The 24791-nt window shown below is 36.5% G+C and overlaps 2 protein-coding genes across 3 annotated transcripts; both read left to right on the forward strand.

The window, feature by feature from the left end:
• The first annotated feature begins 842 nt into the window (after positions 1-842).
• Positions 843-12242, forward strand: LOC149068795 (alpha-soluble NSF attachment protein-like). 2 transcript variants are annotated; one of them, XM_089250730.1, is made up of 3 exons: positions 843-1110; positions 6159-6572; positions 11404-12242. In XM_089250730.1, the coding sequence occupies exons 2-3, from the start codon at positions 6176-6178 to the stop codon at positions 11913-11915; spliced, it is 909 nt and encodes a 302-aa protein (XP_089106856.1). In that variant the 5' UTR covers positions 843-1110; positions 6159-6175; the 3' UTR covers positions 11916-12242. The 2 variants fall into 2 exon arrangements, with proteins under 2 accessions (XP_089106856.1, XP_089106858.1); XM_089250732.1 differs by having other exon boundaries at positions 843-949.
• A 2196-nt stretch (positions 12243-14438) lies between these two features.
• On the forward strand, positions 14439-24205 carry LOC149068796 (uncharacterized). The gene is made up of 3 exons (XM_089250930.1): positions 14439-14743; positions 18219-19050; positions 20803-24205. Exons 2-3 carry the CDS (start codon positions 18225-18227, stop codon positions 21348-21350), a joined length of 1374 nt encoding a protein of 457 aa, XP_089107056.1. The 5' UTR covers positions 14439-14743; positions 18219-18224; the 3' UTR covers positions 21351-24205.
• Positions 24206-24791: the final 586 nt, after the last annotated feature.

Here is a 24791-nt window from a genome sequence, read left to right on the forward strand (position 1 = left end):
ATTAATGAAAAAAAATTTAAAAAATTAATGAAAGAGACATTCCAGAACTAATGAAAATTTTAGAATTGAAGAATTAAAAATAATTGAGAGAAATTATTCTAGAATAGATGAAAATTCAAAATAATTGGAATAAAAAAAATTTCAGAGTTGATGAAAATTCAGAATTAATGGAAAAAGAATCGGTGAGTCTCCAATAATTAACCGTTGGTGTTGACATAACCCTCGAAAATTGAGTGGGTTACGCCCGGGGTTCTCAGTTTTCGAGGGTTACGGTGCGGGGAGCGGGGATTCGATGTGACTTAAAAGAAGACGGCATAGAATATTGCACTTAGAAACGTGGATTTTTTTTTTTTTTGTTGGCATCAAGAGAGAAAGAGAGAGAGACAGGGCAACAACTTTCTAATTGGACTTTAGAGCAGGGGGGGGGGCGACGATATAAAAATTTAGATTTTTTTTTTTATTTTGTTACACACAGCATTCTCACGCTTAAAACTGATACAGGGTAATTTTTGAACGCCTTTTGTGCAATTTTTAAATTGGAATCATACCTCTACGACGGACAGTTGATGAGATGAAGGCCGTGCTAGCATTTACAGGACACTCCTGTATATTGGAAAGGAAATTCGAAATTTTTTAAAAATGGGCCAAAGCTTACTGGAGGTATAGAGGTTTTATACCTCCTTTAAGGGCAAAAGTAGCCCACGCTTACGGTAAAATGAAAGTTTCGCCATGTATAAATGGCAACACTTCTCGTTGAACATCGATCGATTTCGACTCTCAGCGCTCGGTGGTGGATATTGACACCTTCTAGAGCAAGGCTGCTTTAGAAGGTAGAATTGATATTGAGCTGCTACAGTCGGAAAAGTTCGTCTACGCAGCAGCTGATTGCGGTGCGGGTCTCTGCGCGGTTCTTTTATATTTGTTTACTCTCCCGTTTGTGCGTGATACAGTTGAGTATGGAAAATAATATATATCATCCATCACGAAAGCATGAATAATAATATTTCTCGGAATGTGACACATTTTTTAGGATACAAAATGTGTTTGAAGTAGAAGGGAGGAATCCCTCTTAATCGGATTGATATCACGGATGTCGTTATTCCTTAACGGGTTTGTAATTGAATCGTATTTCTGGGTACTTTTAAATGTATATTTTAAAACAAATAGCTAAGTACGTACAAAGAAAAACATTGACAGTATTATTGAATAGAGAGAGAGATCTCTCGAAAACAGCGTTTCGAGATGCTATTTTCACAGCAATTTGGCATTACAACACGCCAGAGAGACACATGCCGGATATTAATCTATAGTCATAATTAGAGCCCGGATTATATGCCAATGCATAAGTGCATATGCAATTGCGTATTTCAGTGCTTTTTGTAGTTAGTGCCTATAAATGCATAAAATCACCGAAATTTTAGAAGTAGGGGCATATCTTTAGCATTTTTTCCATTGATGGCATTGTACTTAATGTTTGCAAGATTAAATTTGAAGAATGAAAAGTTGAAAATAATCAAATTTCTTTTATGCACTTTTAAATGCATATTTTTGCACTTTTGAACACTAAATAAGTGTTTATTTTTTGCGCATATTTTATACCTTACAGCGTATTTTTCTTTTCTCTTAGGGTAAGCCATGCTTCAGCATTTTTACTCGTAATATGCACATTTTTTTTTCCATTTTTGTGCATATTTCTTTTTTTAAGCATTTTTTTTCTTTTCGCGTATATTTTTCATATATGTGTAATGTTAAATTTTTAAGGCACATTTTTTGTTTCATGCATATTTCAGCATTCTCAAACGCCTATTTTCACAGTTTTTGATTCTTTTTTTTGGCACTTTCAAACGCATACTTTTTTTTTTCATTTTTGTATATATTTTGCATTTTTTGTGCTATACTTTGTTATTATTAGATGGTTGATTGTTTTGATAGATTGATTTGTTTTCATTTATCACCCATATTTTTGATTTCGACATATCTCAGCGTATTTAAATGAAGATTTATCTTTAGATAAAATTTCCGAAGTTTTTTAATGCATATTTCAGCATTTTTAGTGCATATTTTTCCACTTTTTCAGCGCACATAATCCGGGCTGTAGTTATAATGTATCCATAAATTCATTCATCTATAGCCTCTTCACACCTGAGCCAAAACTGACTTACTAATAACCCTAGAATACTAACTCACGTTTCAGAAATGTAGACGTATAGGCAGTTAAACATGCAAATTTTATTTTAGTTAGTGTTCTAGGGTTTTAACATTTTTTTTGTTTTGTTTACTGTAAGTCGAAATTCCCTTTAAAAAGAGAAATACAATAAAACTTGCCTTCAACGGAATCGCAAGGGAACGAGATTTTTTTCCGTTGAACACAGGTTTCCGCTTAATAAAGGTTCAATTGATATAATGTGTAAAATTATGTAACGATCTCGTAAGTAATTGAGATAAAATATATAAAAATAAATTAACTGAAAATAAATTAAATAACCTTCATTTAATTATATTTAAAGTAATTAAATATAAATAAATGAATAATTATTTTATAATTACTAAATACTGTATTCAAGTTTTGGCCGCATGTGTATAAAGTTCCGACCTACACTGTTTTTCTTCTATAAAATAACATTTACCATCTTTATTATATTATTCGATGATTTTATAACGATGCTTTTGTTCCCACCTAAAATTTGCGGCCCCTCTAAATTCTGCAGCTAGGGCATCCTTCCCTCTGCCTAATTTAAATTCCGGCGCTGCTCATCTGCGGTGACGGAATGCACACAGCTTACATACACTTCTTGAGCCTTGCATTTATCATTTGGAAATTCAACCCTTACACTGATTTCTCCCGTGGAAAAGTTTTGTTAGTTTCAGAAAGGGGTGCCAACTGCTTTAATTGGTCGATAGAGCCTGGGCGGTGCACGGAATGAAATGAAATGCTTTAATTCATATGTGGCTTATCAAAACCACATCATCAAGTATATGTATGTAATCTAAGGGGTTGATGATGTAGAATTCACATTTGCAAGCATAGAATTGAATAAAAAATTTTGGTGGAGCAATTTAACATTTTGTATGATCCTTTGCTCTATTGGTCGCCAAACACTCAGTTTTTGTGTGAAATTTTCCGTCAGAGGGTACAATTTTCCTTTTCGTTTCCGCATTAGACAGGTTCCGTTTAATCCAGGTTCTTTAAGGTGTATTTTGGCATTGAAATCACGGGACCACGATTTATTTTTCCGTTGAAGATAGGTTTCCGCTTTAATACAGGTTCTGTTGAAAACAGGTTTTACTGTAATTAATTAATTGATTTGAATCGATATCTTTAGCAGGACCATTTGAGTCAGGTACACATATATGCACCTCAGGTATTAACTTGAAGAAAGAATCATTAAAAACCATTTAAAATAGTTAAAAATAAGGTACACCTCTAGAGCGAAGATGATAGAGACCATTAATGCTGAGAAGAACTTTGGAAAGAAAAGTCTGTCGTCTCCGAAGGGAATCGATCCCTGGTTCTCTTGCAATCCAGACAAGCGCAGGCGCAGTAACCAGTACATCAGAAACACTACTATTTCTTTTCTTATTACATTGAAACTTAGCTCTACAACGATACTCGACATAACGATATTTTTTCCTTGGTCCACAGAGTATCGTTATATCGAGGTTTCACTGTATAACTCCCCAGTAGCGTGATGGGCTGAGTAGATATATACTGAAATAGGCTTCCCTAATCCTATCAGTGGAAATTAAGAAATATCTCGCCTAACTCGATGCTTTGTATTTTGGCACTTAATCTCGCCTCCTTGAAACCTTATTTCGGCAGTGACGAGCCCAGAGACCGTGTTGCGTTTCTTCCCCCTTCTCGAACATGTTTTCCAACCCCACCCCCACACCCTGTCCATCCCATCAACAGCCAGTGGGTGGATTGAGCCAGCTTTTATTCACGTTTTGATAACAGAAGGGGAGAGAGACGGTGTTCGAGAAATATAACTTTTTCCCCCTTCCCTTTTCAGGTAGTATAGGAATACGGTTACAGTATAAACAATAGCAAAGACTTCTACTTGGTTTTTTTATTATTCTTCTCGAAGTTAGTCGTTTCTACCAAAAGGGAACATTTCCACCTTTTTCGTAAACTTCGGTATTTTTTGGTAGAACCTCTAGATGGTCACCCATGAGACCTAAAATTTTATCCGCTTAACGAAGAGTGTCCGTTAATGGATAGTAAAATACATTGAGTAACCGTCGATGTAATTCAAAAAGTGTCTGTTAGTGGAGGTGTCCGTTATGAGAGGTTCCACTGTAGAATGATCGTGTTTATGTTAATGACGAAAGAGCAGTAGGGTATTTTCCTGGCTAGTTAAAACCTTCTGAAATCAACAGGTGACGCAGAAATTTTCAATTATTCAGACTTGACTAGCTCCAATTTTAACCAAAAAAAAAGATGCATTTCTATTGATTTTTTTTCTTTCAAAACGGAACATTTCCAAAATCCAAATGTAGGTAATTCCCTTGAATGTGGTTTAAGAAACATTTTACACTGCTGGCCAACGTAAATGCAACACCCTGAAGGAAGCATGCAAATAATATGAAATTTACAACATGCATTAGCGGAGGTGAGGTATGCAAATGATTAGAATTTCAGCGCAGACGCACATCACGCGCGCCTGTGCCGCCACTTCAAAGCGCTATTTAAGGCTTGGAGATTTCGACGATTTGAAGTACGGCAATTGTGTTTTTCTTGTGGTTTTTTCAAAAAAACGATCAATTATGCCTCGTAGAAAACAGCGATCATCTTTTGATCAAGTATCCGAGTTCGACAGAGGAAGGATAGTGGCCTACCGAGATTGTGGATTATCTTTCAGGGAAATCGGTAGTCGTGTTGGACGAAACCAAATAACTGTAATGCGGATATGTGATCGTTGGATGCAAGAGAGTACGACGGACCGACGTGTTCGATCGCATCCACCTCAGTGCACCACTTCACGTGATGACAGGCGTATTGTGCGTATGGCAGTGACGGATCGCTCAGCCACCTCACGAACCATAGCACAGCACATTCAGTCTGTACCGCATCATCCAGTGTCTGCGCGTACCATTCGACGCCGTTTACAGCAGAGTGGTCTGTCCGCAAGACGTCCATTGCTTCGTCTACCCTTGACGCAGAACCACAGACGTCTCCGCCGCCAATGGTGCGATGAACGAAGGATGTGGACGGCACAATGGAATGAAATTGTCTTTACTGACGAGTCACCGCTTCTGTCTGCAACACCACGATGGTCGGATTCGAGTCTGGAGACACCGTGGAGAGAGGATGCTGAACAGCTGCGTTATGCACCGCCACACTGGTCCTGCACCCGGTATTATGGTATGGGGCGGTATTGGATATCACTCTCGCACTCCTCTAGTACGCATTGCCGGTACTTTAAAAAGCCAGCGCTACATCCTAGAGGTGTTGGAGCCAGTTGTCCTTCCTTACCTTCAGGGCTTGCCCACAGCCATATTTCAACAGGATAATGTGCGACCACGCGTGGCACGCATTGTCCAAATGTTCTTCCTCAATCGCCAGATTGAATTGCTTCCCTGGCCAGCTCGCTCTCCGGATCTTTCGCCGACAGAAAACATGTGGTCCATGGTTGCTCAACGATTGACCCAGATTACATCCCCAGCTGCCACACCAGATCAACTTTGGCAACGCGTGGAAGCTGCTTGGTCTGCTGTACCCCAAGAACACATCCAAAGTCTCTTTGAATCAATGCCGAGGCGTGTGGCAGCGGTGATCTCCAACAATGGCGGCTACTCTGGCTACTGATTTTGGCAGGAACCACACTTCACAGAAGTCTATAAATTTAATCATTTGATGCTTGGTCAACATGTTATCTACAAAATAAATATTGTTGCGATATCTCTTGTCTTTCTTGGTGTTGCAATTTGGGTGGCCAGCGGTGTATTTAAATATTCTTCTAGCATCCCTTCCCTATATGCTACCTGTTGGACCATTTTCCACCTTTGTGAAGCAACCCATGCCGGAGTGGAAAAAAAAGGGGTTTTACTTCTGTAAATTTAGCAAAAGTGGAAATGTTCCCTTTTGTGAAAATAAGCTCCTCATTTTCTCTTAACACACACCGGACCTTTTAAGTACTGTCTTGTTTTGATTTTTCTAGAGTTACTTCGAACCACGATGTCCGAAAAAGCGGAAAGAAAAGGTCGGCGACTCATGGCAGAAGCACAAGACAAGCTCAACGCACAGTCTGGGGGTGGATGCTGCGGCCAGGCGGGACGACCGAAAGTGGAACAGGCCTGCGAGCTGTACGTAAAGGCCGCGAACGCATTCAAACTAGCCAAGGACTGGGCTTCAGCTGGCCACGCGTTTTTGGAAGCCGCTACTCTCGAGCTTGAAAATGGCAGGCGTCACGAAGCCGGCAACCACTACATCGAGGCTTCTAAATGTTACAAGAAAGTCAGCCCGTCAGACTGCGCGAAATGCCTGGAGAAGGCTGTCGATGTCTATACGGATATGGGTCGTCAAAGGATGGCGGCAAAGCACCACCAGGCATTGGCCGAACTGTACGGGGAAGGTAAGTCGGTCTCTGTAATTAATGTGCCGAGTCTGATAGAAAAAACATGCGTTAATACGGAAATGAGAAGAACTTTTCAGAATGAAGTAATTCCAGAATTGACTGAATACTCATGGTAATGTAATAACTAATACCTCTCTCTCTGTCAACGTTAGTTCTTCATAAAGTAAAGACAAGGAAAAACAAAAGACAACAATACAACATAGCAATTCAAATACGCACATTACGCAATATCTTCTTCAATGTCGGTGGTAAATTTTTTCAGCCCACACACATATTAACACGGTCTTTTTGAACTATCAACAGGAAACAATGTTCGAGAGAGACAGACCCGTTTTTTATTACGTAATATGTTACTCAGGGAAAAGAAGCCGAAGCGATAGAGAAATTGCGGTTTAATTTTATAGCCCAGCCTTGAATCTAAAATGCTTGATTGATATGTTGTCTTTTCAGACGTTGAGAATTTTTTTTACCGGACAGCGACTAGGGTCACCGATTTGGGAATTCTCATTGACGTGCGGCTTAGGTTTTCTGAACATTGTTCAGCGGTGAATATGAGGGAAGAAATCGAATAGAATGCTGGGTTTCATTTTCAAAAAAGGTCTCTTCGCATTCTCCTGAAGTCATTCTTCCCATTTCCGAGGCTTAGTTCGTCCTGGACTGGAGTATGCTGTAAGGTTTTGGAAACCATACCTACGGAGGGATATAGACTTGGATAAAGAGGTGCAGAGAAGAGATTCTATATAGGTTATGGTGTCGTAGGGAATTTTTCTCCAAGGGACCGTTCAAGTATTACGTCAGCAAATTTTCAGCCTCCTTATCAGCAAAATTTCGTCAGCTCTGCCCCCCCCCCCACCTCCTAACGCATATTGGTGGAATCAGAGACGTATGCTATGGGGGATCAGACCCTATGCCCCCGATATTGACGATCAAAAATTCATTTTTTTTAATGCAAAAAATATTTCTTAAAAAAAAAACTTAAAATTTCGAAAGAAAAATACCTTTATATGACAAATTTCTGTTAATTTCAATGCAATTTGAAGGCCGAGTTCAAAATTTCTTTTTGCGAAATTCATTGCGACCCACCCTCGAAGCCATATATATATGCTAAACCCTTGGCCCGCAGACCAAATGTGGCTTTGAGGGTTATCTGATACGGCCCCAAACCTAATTTTGTAAAAATGAACTAAGCGACGCATTTAAAGATCACTTAAGTGACTCGCGACACAGTTCCAGAACACTTAAGCGATCCGTGGCACATTTAGAGATCCCTTGAGTTACATGTGGCACAGTTTTAGAGCACTTAAGCGGCCCTCAGTGCGGTTTTACATCACTCAAGTTACCCGCGGAACATTCCCAGATTAGGCCCCTTTCACACGGAGCGGATGCGGGTCCGGAAGAAGTTTTAACAATTGGAATATACTGAGCCTTTCAGAGGAGACGAAAAATTTCCGCACCTAGGAAATGTTCATGCGGGTCGGACGTCGTCCGCATGTGTCAAAACCTAAGTGCGGACTCCGCATCCGCACATAGAAGTTTTGACAATAGGTTTATTCGGAGATATTCACACGATGCGGATGCGGAGCGAATTCGTCCGCATCTTTGGCTACATTTTAACGGAATTTTGCAAGAAATGTTTTTAATTATTTTGCCATAAATACCCTTAAAAACACCATATGAGGGTCCCTGTTCATCAAATATGTTGTACCCACATACGTCTATCCCTTTGTTTCCTTCTGAGATGGAGATATAGCAACTTTAATTGCCTTTTGTCCATACTTTACTATTTTATACAATAAAATCTGTCAACAACGGCCACTGGCGGGACCAAAATTATAAGCCGTTCTGTTCATTACGAATATTTTTTAATTGACTACATACTTTAATGACTTTTAAATTTAATTTAAAATTTTTAAATTTTTTTCTTTTTAAATTTTTAAAATTATTTAAAAAATATAAATATTTTAAATTATTTTTTAAATATTTATTATTTTTTTAATTTTTAATCTTTTAATTTTTTAAACTTAAAAAAAAAAAAACTTTTAATAAACAACATTATCCACGTACGGTGTTCACTCAGGGCCGGATTAAGAGGATTGCAGGCCCTAAGCACTTGAATAGTTTTGGTGCCCCCCGATACCTACAACTATATTTTACTCGATATTGTGTCTTTAAACTAAAAAAAAAGTGAAATTTTATATATCAGAAGTGACTAATCTAACGATGGGACTTCACTCTAAAAGGGTTATGAAAGTTATTTTATAAAACTTGAAAAAAGCAAATAATAAATTTATTAGTTGCTTTTTTTTAAATAATTATTATAAAACTTTTATGGTGTAATCCGGACTTAAGGCCGGGATTATACTATAAAGTTTTATAAAATAACTTTTATAAAAGTTGAAAAATTCAACCAATAGGCGCATCGGTTGCATTCAAGCACCGGTGATCTTATTGGTTAAATTTTTCACGCTTTATCAAAGAGCTTTTACAAAACTTTTATAGTGTAATCCCGGCCTAAGGTAGAATTGTGATGTGAATATTTCTAAGCACAGGCACTTTGAAAGTCTCTACCCCTCCCCCTTTTTTTCTACTTGCAAACTCTTTGATATCTCCTGAATTTTTTTTTTTTTTTCGGAAACATCGAATGTTTTGGATGTTTTTGGATTGGATTTTTCGAATAATGGATGTTTTTGGAATTTTTTTTTCATATTTTTCCGAAAAGAGGGATTTTTTTTCATATTTTTCCGAAAAGAGGGATTTTTTTTCAAAATCTTTTGAAAATATTTGAAGACATTTTCTCCCATCGACTACTTGTGAGGATCGGAATGAAGACATCTTTAGACCCATATTCTATGGGGCTCTAGACTAAACCACTAAAGAATGCCTCTAGGCACTGAATCAGGGATGAAGGAGAAAAATAATAACAAAAATTGCGAAAAAATAGTTTTTATGCACGAATTTCAACCTAAAGATGCGGGCTTTAGTGCTCGTGTTAAAGGGTATGCGGACCCGCGTCCGCATCCGCTCCGTGTGAAAGGGGCCTTACTTAAGTGATTCCGTGGCATAATTACGGATCACTTGGGTGATACGTGGCACATTTCCAGAGCACTTGAAGGATCCGTGAAACATTTAGAGATCACTAAAGTGGCTCTGTTTGGGACTTATCAATAGGGAGAAAGTTCGGGTGCCCACAAACTAGCAAAAGGTTTTTCTTGTTTTTGGCGCATCGAGTAAGATGCCATTAAGAATATTTCACATTTTTACAGCAATTGTACTTGTGGCGACTGCTCTCGATGGGGCGTGAAACGTTGTTTTAGTTCCTTTGCAATCCGGTAGATTACATTGCTATCTCGCATCACATTTAGGAACATTGGAAATATTGCCAGATACCAATATTTCCTGGGGTCCACGACTAAACAGTTGGGGTCCATGATAGATACCGAGATTTCGGGGGAGGGTGCCCACGACTATAAATATTTGGGAAACCGCTGGATCAGATGTTTCGCAATGTTTTAGTTTATCCCAATGACTATAAGAGTCAAGCTAATTAGATTACAAGAAATTAAGTTCCTTCGGTATTGCTACCCTGATTTTTAGTTACTTTACTTATGTCATCGGTATTTGTTATCGGCATATACAGAGTGCGTAGGAAAGTTCCTTTGCAACAAATTACTGGCGAACTGTTGATCCTGGAGGCATACTCCCAATTAGTAAAAGTATTCAAATACAGTAAAACCCCACAGACAGGGTCGCCTTAAGAACATCATGGGCCCCCGGGCCAAGTGATTTTTCTGAGGCCCTACCAGGCAAATTCTTGAAAATTTCAACCAGATTTCATTTTTGTGAGGCCCCTTTTCTCTTGAGGCCCCCGGGCCGTGCCCGGGTGGGCCCATGCCTTAAGACGGCACTGCCCACAGATGCAATCACCCCCCCCCTTTTACGGCCAAATGTTTTCCCCCTGCTAAATAAAAGTATGCATTTCAAACCCCTGATTAATGGTGAACCCTATTTTATGCACGAATGTTTTTTTGTCCCGCCGGTGACAGCAAAAGAGGTTTTATGTGTGGACCTCAGACAGGTCATTCATATTGCAAGGGGTTGTAGTTATTAAAATAAAAATATATTCTTTTTATTTGGTCACTGTCCTAAATATCCCAGTTAGAAATTTGTTGCTTGTCTGTGTCTTGAGGCTAACAAAACAAATCCACGTTTCTAAGTGCAATATTCGCTGAGATATTTGAATTTAAAAATTGGAGAAAGGGTGGAAAGATCAGCATAATGAGGCATTAGCGTAAGCAAAGAGGGGCTCTCTTTGCCGAAATTACAGTGTTATTTTGCAAGAAAAAACGCAACACCCCCCCTCAGAAGAAAAAATATTGAAACCCTCCCCCATGAGAAAATTCTGCGTACACCTATGTAATGAGGTCTGTCAGTTTATGCCGATCTTTCTCACCTTTTCTGTTTTAATTTAAATACCGCAGCGAATATTGCACTGAATAACGTGAATTGGTTTTTGTTGGCCTCAGCAGCGACAAAGCAACAACTTTTTCTCTAATTGAGATTTTTAAGAGATGCACCGTGTATATATTTCTATGTTCCGCCTCGTTGGACAATTTTCCTATTGTGGCTATGATTTTGAACTAGTATTTGTATAATATTTTGCGGAAGCTCGAGGCCACGGGTCCAATATAAGTTTACGCCTATGCTGTTCAGCGATTTTGAGGTTGAAATTTACTTCTCCTTGAACTTAGAGGATTTAAAATTGAAACGAAGCTTGATGAAAATTATTATTTCTCCTCAATGAAAGTCAAATTCTTCTGTTCTTATTCAGGTGAATTGCTGGATCTGCAGAAAAATGTGCACCACAACATGAGAGCGTTCGAGCTCTTCACTCTCGACAATTTAAACAGCGCTGCCAATAAGTGCCAGTTGGAAATCGCCAAGAATAGCGCTCTGCTGGGTGACTACGCGAAGGCAGTCGAGATATACGAAGAAGTAGGCACACAGGCGCTAGACTCGAGCCTCTTGAAGTACATTTCCACCGACTTGTTCCTCAGGGCAGGTCTATGTGAACTGTACATGTGCGCGTCGTCGGATCGCCAGAGAGCCGCGTCCAAGATAAACGAGTGCATCTTCCGCTACGAAGAACTCAACCCGCCGTTTGAGGAAAGCCGCGAAAGGAATCTGCTGCTGAAGCTGGCCCAGGCCACTTCAGAGAACGACGAAGATGCCTTCAACGAGGCTATAAGGTCTCACGAATCCGTATCTCGCTTGGAACCGTGGTATCACGAGATACTGCGCTCACTACGCAAGTACGTCAAAGGTGAACCGGATATGCGATGAACCAACATGTCCTCTCGGTAAGAATGTTGAATTTCTCCCCACCAGTTGAAATATGCACGAAACTTAATTGATGTTTAGCCCTGTTGTGAATACATATAAATTGTTACCTCTTTTCTGCGCTCTTGACTATTTAGAACTTTAAAAACGTATACCGGTGAGCGATTGTGCGTTTAATCCTGTGATCCTATCTGCTCGTAATTTATTCCCGTTGTACTGATTCGTGACCAAAAAGTATAATTATATTTAATATATTTGAGATGTATTTTGTTACGTTTCTGGAACGAATCAAAATAATGTGATGACTTATAATAAATGTTACATATTTTACGTTGGCATTACTTTTTTTTCCTCTCCCACAATATTTCTATAATACTAGAAGAAAGGGTCAAAATATGGGCTACATGTTTCATTTTGAGGTCTGGCCAGCTTATATGTAAGCCTACCTACTTTTCGATATTTTTATACATCAATACAACTTAAAACATGTAAGGATGAAGATAGGAAATACATGCTTAAAATATTCCGTATATTTTATAACAAATTTAATTACAAAAATTGTGAAAACCGTTGTTTTTGAAACGGTCTAAATATGGGCCACAGGTGAAAAAATGTCTAGTAGCCCATACTCATACCAACAGTAATATAGTGTGTTGAACTTTTAACTGAGACGCAGCCATTATCAGTTAACTGTATTCTTCGGTCTAGAATCAGTGCTTCCCAAAGTGGGGGTGGGGAGCAATGGAACGGCTCAGGAAGACGGTAGAAACTTTGCGTTTAGTATAGGATCCTACGGTTTGGCTAGAGTTGGGGCTATAAGAGAAAAATTTTGGGGAAGTAGGCGATGGAACAAAAGGTTTGGGAAACTATGATCTAGATCTGATGGGCAAACTTTCTTAGAAGCGGGAAACGAAACAAAAAAAAAAAAAATTTGGCGGGGCGGACATATCCAGACATTGATTGTCTCTCGCATAATTGCAATTTTTATATTTATAAATGAAGTGGCGGGATGTGTCGTATACCTTGAAGACTGCCATGGTTTCATTGCAAATGAGAGGCAATGGTTTATCTTTTACAACTGTGAAAAATAAGTATATTCTGATAAATTTATACATATTTTTATTGCATACGCGTTCGATTTTTTTTGTACGTATATGCAAAAGCTTTTTTAAAATCTTTCGTATATACAAAAATACTTTTTAAAAATACTTTTTATAATAATAATAAATAATAATAAATTTCTATTTAAATTCTTGCAACTATATTTTCCATATGCAAAAAAAGGGAACACCCCCCTCAAATGAATTTTTTCAAAACACTGAAATTGAAAATTTCTTTTTCCATAATTTTGACATCTGCGGCGGGAAGTAGTTTGCCCATCGCTAATTTGTAACCCGCAAAATATTGACATACCACTTGATCGGCCCGCGGCACACGTACAAATCACTTAAGTAACCTGCGGCGCTATTCCGGATCACTTTAGTGGCATGCGACGAGGTTTCAAACCAATAGGTAAAGGTTGAGGACCCTTGGTTTAGGATCTGATTCCGTACTTTTCTCGATGAAATATGGTCAGCCGAGCAACAATTATAAAAATACATTTTTTTTTTTTTTTTAATTGTGAAAGTTATCTCCAATCCGAAAAGATTAAAACCAAGTAAAATTTGTAAAAAAAAAACGGGAGAGGGTAAAAATCGAGAGACGTTTTAATTAGGGCCGCCCTTAACAGACGCGGGGCCAGGTGCGACTCGTTGCAGGGGCACCAAAAATGTTCAGGACCTCCTCTGCCCCGATTTCATATATTTTGTGGCGGGGGGGGGGGGAATCAGCATCCATTATTTCAGAATATACAGGAATGCAGAAAAATTTTAAACACAATTAAATGTAAATTAACGCAAAAATTGATGAAAATTCATCGCTGAACATCATTTTAAACTGATGAGAGAAACAATTCCCAAAACTAATGAAAATTTTAGAATTTAGAAAGAAATGATTCTAGAATTGAAGAAAAAATTCGAGAATTAATGAAAGAAAACATTCATGAATTGATGAAAGAAATCATTCGAAAATTAATGAAGAGAATTAATGACAGAAAAATTCCAGAATTAATGAAAATTCAGAATGAAAAAAAAAAAAAAATAACAATTGGTGAAAGCCTCCAATAATTCCTCGTGGGTGCGGGCTTAATCCTCGAAAACTAAGTGGATTACGCAACGGGCTCTCAGTTTTCGAAGGTTACGGTGAGGGACCCCGCTGTTACCGCACCTGCCCAATACCTTCAAGAGCAGAAGGTATTGACCTGCCGCACACCCTTAAGGGCGGCTCTGGTTATAATAAAAAGGTTGGGATCATTGAGAATATAATTTTCCTTTCATTTAATCTTTATTTCTCCTCTAAGGTTGGGATAACCAAATGTGGGAACATAACGCAAAGTATGGGTAATATGGTCACACTATGTGTGGACTTTTGTGAATTGGATGGAAAGTCCTCGTAAACCCAGTGAGCCGAAACCTTCGAAACGACTTGTTTGTTTACGTGGGAACATATTTGACATTTAATTGATTCATGAACTACTGTTTCTTTTATTTATCTTTTTAAAGAAGCGCTTAATCTTTGTCACCGCTATAACAGATGGTTCAAACGAGTCAGACCCGTTATTTAAGTTGACTCGGATTTAACTTGTAACGGGATAATGTTCAAAACACATTAAAAATTCCTCTTTTTTGCGTGGAAAATCTCTCAATGAAGGTAGGCGATTTTTAGTGGTTTCAAACAATCTTCTATGAAGATCCTTCAACTCTGGGAAATGCCTACTTCATTGTGATCTAAAGGTAATTACATGTCAGCGGATTAATCTATTGTTTTTTTTTAAAAAGAAGAAAAAGATTTCATTGTATGCTAGAAGCTGATTAAATGAGGATATGAACTGATAAAATCGCCAAGTGGTGACCAATATCGTAGCTGTTCCCCCAATGGAATTGCTCTTTCTAGCTAATTTATATATATATTTTTACAAGAAGGATCAAAAAGAAGAATTACATGTTTGAAACGAATTAACCCTCTATGTGGTCCTGTGTATATTTGAATATAAATGGCAAATACATGTTAAAAAACAACCCACTATACCAATTCCTTCTCTATATTTGGTATTTCATAAAGTACACCTTTTAGTGTAATTTCAGTATGAAATACGGCTATATAGGCATAATAATTTTGTATCTAAAAAGAGTTGATTCCTTGTCAGTGTCATTTTTCAAGATTTGCTGAATTTTTGCATGTCCAGAGATTCATAAAAGCACACCTAATTGAGGACAGGAAATAAAATTTGAGGTATAAAAACTATTCAACTTTGATAACCAAATTTTCATCTGTACAGTAAAATCTCTCTTTTGTGAACAATGGTAGGATAAAAAGAATTGTCCATAAGAGAGGGGTGACTATTAATCAAGGGTTTAAAATGCATTTCCCCAAAAAATTTTTAGAGGGAAAATTATGTTTTTCCCAGAAAAGAGGGGTGACCTTAAAGAGAGGTTTTTTTTTACTGTACATAGATAACATTCAAATCAAGGCTAACTGTAGGCTACATTTTTACCCTTAATGAACCATTTTAGCCAATCAAAAAATCCATTCTAATCAATTAAATTGCTGTGTTGATGCATTGTTTCAATTACAAATATGCTGACAGTACCAATTTACATAAGTTTTTGTAAAAAAAATTATTTTCAATATGTTTTTATGGGATAAACCACAGAAGGTTGATAAGCTGACTCAAAAATAAGAAAACTGATTTCAATCACCAATATAATCCAAAGGTAATAATGCCAAAAATTTACTGTCTTTTTAATTTACACTGTTTATTATATGGTAACAAAAAAAATTCAAGCTATAAAATATGGCCACTATTTTGCAGTAAATCTTGTATCAAATATGTGAATAGATCTACTGAAACAAATTATATCAATATAAACACACCAAAAGTTTTTTACATCTATGTAACATTGGGAAATGTATTTTTACGGTTCATTTTATTTGAAATCTTTTTTGAACTGGTCACAATTATGTTTTTCTCCCATGAAAGTCTCTAAAATGAGGCACATTAATCTGGTTCGTTTAATGGAAACATTTTTAAGATATTGAGCCCATTATATTGTTAAAGAGGAATTGAAATTGAGTTCTGAATAAAATAGAAGTTTTGTACCTTAAAATGAAGGTTGAATGTTAATCTACTTAATGAACTTGTCGTCCATGAACTTTCAGAACTGCTAGAAAATTAATGTTTTTCATCAAAATTATTGTGCTGAATTCAGAAGTTTTCACATAAGTGATAGAATTTAATGTAAAAATGATAGAGTTAGGAAACATTTTGTTTTCTGGATATTATGCTGGGGCGAACTCGGAAAGAAAAGTCATCTTGTCTCCGCCGGGACTCGAACCCAGGCCCTCTTGCATACCGGGCAAGCATGCTACTGTCTACACCACTGGAGACACGACCCTGCCTTCCTTATTTCACGCACTGTGGCGTGAGGCACTGAAGTAGAGACATTAGTAGCCTCTCTTAACTTCAGGAATTGGCCCCCAGGTGGGACGGTTTAGAAAGATAGATGGCTTTTTTCTCAGCCCAAGATAGAGTTAGTTAGCCAAGATGAGGATAGAGTTAGCTCGACAAAAAAAGTGAACTTTTTAATAAAGAAAAATGACACTTTTACCTTTTGCTGCATATCAAATCCAAGGATTGTATCATCTTTTCATCCTCAGAGAGCCTTTGATCCAAAGCTAGAACCACGTCGTAAATCGAATAAAATTTTACAAGATATACAGTTGACTGGATGTTGTGAAGATATTTATTATTTTAGATGTTAATTTTTTAAGGAAGGAAAAAACTCATCTCTGCCTCTACCGGGAGTCGAACCCGGGCATATATACGCTCTAGCGAAGGAAAGTCTCTATCTCCTCTGTAGCTTAGTGGTCAGAGCACTCGTCCGGCAATCAAGGGACCCGGGTTCGACTCCCGGTAGAGGCAGAGATGAGTTTTTTCCTTCCTTAAAAAATTAACATCTAAAATAATAAATATCTTCACAACATCCAGTCAACTGTATATCTTGTATTAACAAGTGGAGAGCGACATTCATGTCATAAAATTTTACAAGTAAAATTTCTTTTTGTCCTCAGCTAAGGACTAAAAATAAATAATTGCTGAAGGATAAAATTAAAAAAAAAATTAAGTAATACCAATGAACCATGTTCTCTCTAAGCTGCATTTTATCATGTGCATATGGTTAAAATACACAATTGGTAACTGTATATATGGTGCAATCTCACTACAATGAAAATCCTATGTAACAATATTACACTCTCTGGCCCCAATGCAATTTTCATAGTGCTGAAATATTCCATCTATAATGATAAATCCTTCATAACAATATGTTTATCCGCTCACTAGAGTATCATTATACAGGGTACTTAGCTAACTCCTCTCATCGCAAATTACTGGCAAACCGTTGATCCTAGAGACATATTTCCAATTAGGAAAAAGTATCCAAATAACGCGCGTAGACCTCACATCATTCATATTGCAATTGGTTGCATAGTTATTAAAATAAAATAATTAACTTTTTTATATGGACACCCTGTTCTCAAAAACCCAATCAGAAAGTTGTTGACCACTCTTTCCTTAGGCCAGTAAAAAAATCAGTGTTTCTAAGTGAAATATTCGCTAGGATATTTGATTCACAAATCAAACAATTTGGGAAAGAACAGCATAAACTAACAGACAATGCTTCTTTCCCTCGTTTACGCTGCTATTTCCCAACTTTTCTCATATTTTTAAATTCAGATATCTGCGTAAAAATTGCACTTGGAAACGTTTTTTTTTCTTTCTTTTTTTTTGCCCACAGGGAGGCAGGGCAACAACTTTCTGATTGGGTTTTTGAAGATAGGGTGTTCGTATAAAAAGTTCATTTCTATACTTTAATAACTATACAACCTTTTGAAACATGAATGACATATCTATGTGCTACATGTTTTATATTTGGATCCTTTTTCTAATTGGAAGTATACCTATACAGGATCAATGGTGTGACAGTAATTTGCAGCAAGATACAGCTATGCATCCTGTATAGAGTTTCACTGTATTTTATCATACTGCAGGTAGGGAAAAACCAGCTTGTACAGATATAAAAAAAGATTATAGGGTTCAGCGCTCGAGCCTAAACAAATCTGATCTAGACATAATTTAATCTGTTGATCTTAAAAATAACTTTTTTTTATGAATATATCAAATAAAATTTATTTATTTCATTATTGTAGCTAGCAATGGATCAGAACCATTGCAACAGCAGGAATGCCTTAGCCAATCTCTCACCTAGTGGTAATAGTAGAGCGAAATATACCTCCACCGAACGAGTAATGGGCCGTGACACTCGAAGATCTATGCTCAGAGAAGAGCAAGAGATGAACGATAAGACACGTATAGGGTTCTTGAACCAATGTAAAATGGAACTTTCTGCTGAAGTTATACGATGGAAGGAGGAAAATCTGAAGCTAAGGAAAGAGAATGATGCTGCTGTGAAAAAAATTGAAGAGCTTCAGTCAGCTAACAACAAATTACTGAGAAAGAATCACGAACTGGAGTCAAATTTGTTCTTGTCATGCGAGGAAAACAAGAGACTAAAGATGAGAACACTGGCCATTGGGGAAGAGAATTGTGTTTTGCAAGAAAAACTATCGAAAAGTAAATTCCATACATATCCGTGTTTTGAAATGAGAAAACAAAATACTAATACACATTCCAGTCGGCTAAATATAGGGAATAGAAAAAATGCACCATCCTCTTCATCATCACCACCGACTGAGTGTTGGGAAGACGTTTCAAAGAAACTATTCCAACAGATGCATGAAGAAATGAAGGAGGTCCAAAAGTTGAGTCTCGCTGCTGTCTGTGAGAAAAGAATTGACGATAATGAAAATATTAATATTCAGAGTTCATCTCCAAGAAATGATTCTACAGGTGATGAAACAAACTTGAAAGAAATGGGAAAGGCTAAAATAAGAATATGTGATCTTGTATCTCAATCTGAAGCACTGAAAAGACATTTGAAGCTCCAAAATGAAAAACTTCGATTCGTCCTAAATAATTCAAGTAAGTAGATACCTATTACATTGTAGCAGAAGTTTTGTAACATGCATCTATAAGAATTAATCAATCATGGTTGCTTTGCAATTACAACAATTTATCTATGGTCTTTGGACTACCTTATCTATGTTCTTAAAGTTATTCTTAAGTTGCTTAAATTTTTTAGAACCAGTTCCAATGAAAGGACAAATATATGAATGCTGGGCGAATGAATTAACCACAACATGATCAACGGCTATCAAAAAAATATATTTTCATTAAGATAAAATTTAAAATAGATTTCTTCCCCTTACCCACAATTGATAAGGGGAAATAGAAAAAAAAAACAAAAAGGACAGAATTACAAGCGTTAGAAAATTTTTACCCCAAAATGGAACAGTCTTTACTACCTGAATGAGCATAAAAATATGATAAAAAGTCCATGTTTAGTAGATCTTTTTTTCTTTTGAACCAAGCACAACTCTGATCTATCGTCGTGTGCAATTTACTACCAATTGAGCTGACGTGGAAGTGTGAGCACCTAACAGTTTGAGTGCGTATATAATGTAATGTCCGATTTTTTCAGTGCTGCCATCTATATTTCAGAAGTGAGAAGTGTAATGATTGAATATTTGTACTGTTATAGGCCTGTTGCTCTGTGGCGAGACTTTTTAATGGGGAGATCGGCTTGTATTCACTCATCAAAGTTGGGAACCACAAGAAACCAACTTCAGTAACCACCACTGCGGCCACGGTGGGGTTCAAATCCAGCTCCAGCTCCTCCCAATGCGAGTCCATCACTATGACCACTCAACCACCACAGCGATTCTTGGCAGATCAAAAAAAAATTTAGGCCTCAGACAAATTCCTTAGGAACCAAGCCTTTTTTTTTAATTGAGAAAAACTGTACTAAATTGTTCGTCGCCCTCAAACAGTAGCCTTGCATACTCAGCCAACAGACTGAATATATTGTAAACCCTTGCCTTCTTAGCCCCATTGTAGCCATTGATACATTATAAAAACATTATTGATGTTTTCTAAATCACCAGCTAAATAAAAGGAAGGTTGAGAAGATTCTGACGAACTTGATTTTTTTTTGTGAGAATCTTATGTTAGAAACAAACTTTTTTTTCTTCTAAAATGTGTCTAATTTTGGGAGGTCCCCACTTATACACTTATTTTAAATTTTTTACCATTTTAGTGGTTGTGTGGGGGAGGGCAGGTTATGAATGTGAATAGGTTTATACACTAGTATATACAGTATTTACTTTTTCAGATTTGTCAAACACTAGTGAACAATGTCTCTGCCCATCCTCAGTAGAATAAGACCCAGTTGACAACTCTTAAATATGTTCAAACTAAACTTGACTCACTGCTAATCCTTAAACTGGAGATGTTTAATTGAGATGCCAATTAATAACTCGCTAATGTGAAATTGGGCAAAAGAATCAAGCACAATCAGGCACCTGCTTTATTGAGCACCAATGTGCTTGCCTACAATGGATAGAAGATTATCTATTAGCACTTGGATGATTTCCTTCTTAACATGGAGAAGTTGCTGTTTTTTACATATAAAAATATTTCGTCCAGTTAAGCACCATGCTTGCTGTTTTTTACATATAAAAATATTTCGTCCAGTTAAGCACCATTGACAGCTTGAGTGAAAAATTCATCACCGCCCTTCAATGTATTAAGGATTTGTTGTTCAATTCTGTACATATATATAAATTAACTTTCATATAACTTTTTCTGAGTCTGAAATTATCTTTTTGGTTTCAGGTACTAGTAGTAATCAAGTCAGGATGATGCTTTCCTGTGATCAAGAACCCCAACTAAAAGAACATCAGAGCAGCACCGCTGATTACAATCTCAACAACAGTCAGTGTGAAGAAACATTTAAGAGGCCATCAGATGAAACGTTTCGTGCTTATTTTACTCAGCAACTAACCAGCAATACCATTAACAACAGTAATAAGAATGGTGAAGATGTGCGCAAAATTATGAGGACTTATTTCAAGGAAACAAAAGCAAAGAATGATGACGATGAAGATCATGATGGCAGCAGTCAAAACAGAACTGCTACGGCAAGTGCTATGAAAGCTGCGACGACTTCAAATGACAAATTTTCAAAGAAATATGAAAATGATTCAAAACAGTCCAATATTGCTGATTCTGAGAAAAAAGTTTGCCCTATATGTCAGTATATTTTTTCAAAGTCTTTTCCATATAGCGAGTTTGAAGCTCATGTCATAGCTCATCTAGAAGACGTAAGTGCCTCATTGATAGACCAATATGAAGTTGCCTTACAACAAAATTATAAAAATTAGATAAATCTACAGAAGATACATTTTTAGGATTTATATCATAGATATATTACACTGAAAGAAAATTGCAAAATCTTGAATCTGAAAAAAAATCTTGATTAGAAGAAAGGTTATAAAAAATATTCACTTTTTTGATACGAGTTATTTCACTCTTGGCATAACTATATTTAAAATCTATGTTTTATATTTAGAATCATCAAATATTTGTATGTAGTCATTTCTCGAAATCTTAATTTTTTTCCACTTTAGTCTGCACTGCTAAAATATTTTTCGAATAGTTTGTATTGATTGACAAGGCTGTTTATTGAGAGGCCCAAAATGTTAGAAAATGACTGATTTTCATGAACTAGCATGGTTAAAGCTATTGTTCTATCACGTTGGTTCACCCCTCCCAAAAAATACTAGTCGTGCTACTCTGAAATATATTTATGGCTACAGCCCGTTGGTTGATCTACATATTAAGTACCTGTGAGTCTTAAATAGAAATTTTGTCAATATGGCACTTGACATGTTAGACCACAAACTGGGTGATAAGCAATTATCAATTTGTATCATTCATTTTCATACTTCTAAGTATTTAATAGTGCCTTTTCAAAGGAAAAATCATTCCATGTAGAGCTGAGAGGCCTTTTGGTAACTAATTTTTGATGCAGACGCAAATTCAGAGTGGGGGCGATCTCCTCTTTCAAAAGTTGGATAATACATGAAAAATTTGTGTGTCCCATAAAATACTGGATTATCCCAGTATTTTATGGTCTCTAGTTCATGGTCTATCCCATGAACCTAGAGGTTCATGGATAATCCATTCATCATGATAATCCAGTACACACAAGTAGCTCCCCCCAAAACATTGCCTTGCATCTGTGCCTGGTCTGATGCACCATATTTTCTCTCTCTGACAGCACCACCACATGAATTTACTCTTGGAATTCCTCCTCCCATTCTGGAAGCGAACCATGGTTCAGTCATGCATCTATGCTTTTCAAATTGAGCTCCCAGCAATCAAAACTGCATTCAATACATTGATGGTAATTTTTTTTTACCATATTTTTATCGTTTTAAGTCTTTCTTAGGACTTTAAATGAATTTATCAAATTATAGATTCATCTAGTCACTGTTCTTTGTTTTTTTTTTTCAATTTTATACCACTCACCAAACATAGTCTTTTAGTTCAGACATGACATTTACCATAAGATTCGAATTCCATGTCCACTTCCAGCTGATGTTTTATATGATAGGAGAAGTCATACGTCAATAAAAGTATGTGTATCAGTTTATCAAGAATAGTTTTTGAGGCTTCTTCAACCTGTTGCATCATTTAACACTCTCAGCTACATTGGCAAAAAATATCTGGTCTTCTTTTAATCGTCTTTTTTTTTAGCAATGACAAGCCCAGATATCTTCTAAAGCTGATTTTTTAATGGAACATATTTTCCTATTTCCCTCTTACTTTGCACCTGCTAAAAAAAAGGATGGCATTTTACAAGTGGTTTGGTGAGATTTTTGCTATGCTGTTTAAAGGGTTAAAAGTCGGTGAACTGATTGATCTTTTGGTAATTCACAGGGTTACTGTTAATTAGTATTGTCTTGAAAATAAGTTTCTGCTGTTTATCTCAGTCAAGTTTATCCTTTTAAAGCCTCTCTTCTTCCCCACCCAAGACATAACAAAAGACAAACATTCCAGAATAACATTTTTACCATGTTTTCACTAATGTTTCTAAGAAACTGAATAGAGGGCTAGTAAAACACAGAAATCTCATGAGCACAATAAGAGCAGAAAAGTTTTTCCCTAACTTTTTGTTTTTACATAACTGCACTTGTCCAAAAAGTGGAATATAATTTTGAAGCCTTTCAAGATTACACTCCAGCAAGAAAACTGTAAAGGGGGTTAAACTTAATTTTCAACAGAGCTTGACAAACCAAGAAATTATTTATGAGCCAGCAAAATTCTTTAGGCCAAGCATATTTTACAAGTAAAATTATCTGAAATAGTTTTTTTCCCTTTTTTTCAAATTTTGTGAAATTTTTGGTGTTGGTATGCAAAATTGGCAAAATTTCCAGAAATTTGTGTTGTCCAATTTAGTAATCACATATCTAAAAATTTCAGTGCCAATTTGAATTTTTCAGTTGCCATGGTGACTGGAGTTTGTCAAACTCTGTATATGTATGTTATGGCCCAAAATCAGTTCACGAATTGGCCAGTTTTGTTGTAAATTGACCCGACCAATGTCGGAATTTCAGATTTTAGCCTGCCTCTTCACAAACTAACTGAAGATCCCTGGCCAAAGTCCAAAAAGAAAAAGCATGATTCAGGGTCATCACCAAGTTGACATATTTTTTGTGATAATTATGACCATTTAGAATTATGGTTAGCTACGGCAACCCTATAACAATCAAAGGAATTAAAATATCAATATTGACGGAAAAACTATATATTTATATTTTTATAGAAATAGATCTTTCTCAAATTTCTCTTCTTTTTTTTTTCTCGACACGTGGAGCTCACAATACAGCTTTTATATATCCATGTATCACATGTAGGCAATGAAGAAAAAAGGTTTTGTCACCCACTGTACTGTCTTGCATCAGTACATTGAACTTTGGCCAGGGATCTCTGGCCATTTTGCAAATTTGGCCGGCCAAAGTCTGAGAAACACATTTCACTTTGACCAAAACTCTTGGCAAATTTACAAACTGGCCATACTTCAGACTTTGGCCATAATATACATCACCGTTAAATATGTGTAAAAGCAAATACAGTAGTTTTTTTTAATGAAGTCATACATCTTTCCATTATCTTGTTGCTATACTTCATCAATCAGCAAGTTTTGGCAACTCAGTATAGTTAGATTGTCTTTTTAAATCAAAAATAGGATCAAAAATATTTTTTGCGTGTTCATCTGATACTGGATTCATTAGTAGTGTGTGTGTGAGAGAGAAAGAGATAAGACTTTAATACTCATCACCAATAACAAGAATTCATTAACAAGTCTTCTTGTTTGATTGGGCCCAATATATCTTTTATAGAATTCTATTCTCTGGTAAAATTATGTTGCTAGTTATAAGGTATATAACTAGTATACTTTACCCCCCCCCCCAAACCACTCACGAACTGCATTATTCCTCAATGATTCAAAATATACTTAAGTATTCAGATTTAAAATCAATTTTTAACATGGATGGGAAATATCCATTACAGGTTTTTGTTGTTTTCTTTAAACACAAATGCTGTTTATCTATATTATATTTTATTTACGCGTTCAGATTTTTTCCCCTGGTCTATGTGTGATGATGAGTATTTATTACCATAAATTGTTCACAAGGTGATTCAGTATTATTTTGTATGTTTACAGAGCATTTATTAAAGTATTATACCTGTGTTGTGATGTTCCTTACATTTTATCAGAGTTATGTGAATTCGTTTCCATGGGTTTTCAGAGATCT

Source organism: Pholcus phalangioides, unplaced genomic scaffold (assembly GCF_987345545.1).
Source record: "Pholcus phalangioides strain wild (caught in Gottingen) unplaced genomic scaffold, Ppha-v1.0 ptg000024l_1, whole genome shotgun sequence".
Classification (NCBI taxonomy): domain Eukaryota; kingdom Metazoa; phylum Arthropoda; class Arachnida; order Araneae; family Pholcidae; genus Pholcus; species Pholcus phalangioides.

What these genes read in the sequence shown, in the direction of transcription:
- LOC149068795 (XM_089250730.1), top strand. Translation starts at nt 6,176, where the DNA reads ATGTCCGAAAAAGCGGAAAGAAAAGGTCGGCGACTCATGGCAGAAGCA. An exon ending in GGCCGAACTGTACGGGGAAG is followed by an intron (nt 6,573 to 11,403) that starts GTAAGTCGGTCT and finishes GTTCTTATTCAG; the next exon opens with GTGAATTGCTGGATCTGCAG.
- LOC149068796 (XM_089250930.1), top strand. Translation starts at nt 18,225, where the DNA reads ATGGATCAGAACCATTGCAACAGCAGGAATGCCTTAGCCAATCTCTCA. An exon ending in ATTCGTCCTAAATAATTCAA is followed by an intron (nt 19,051 to 20,802) that starts GTAAGTAGATAC and finishes TTTTGGTTTCAG; the next exon opens with GTACTAGTAGTAATCAAGTC.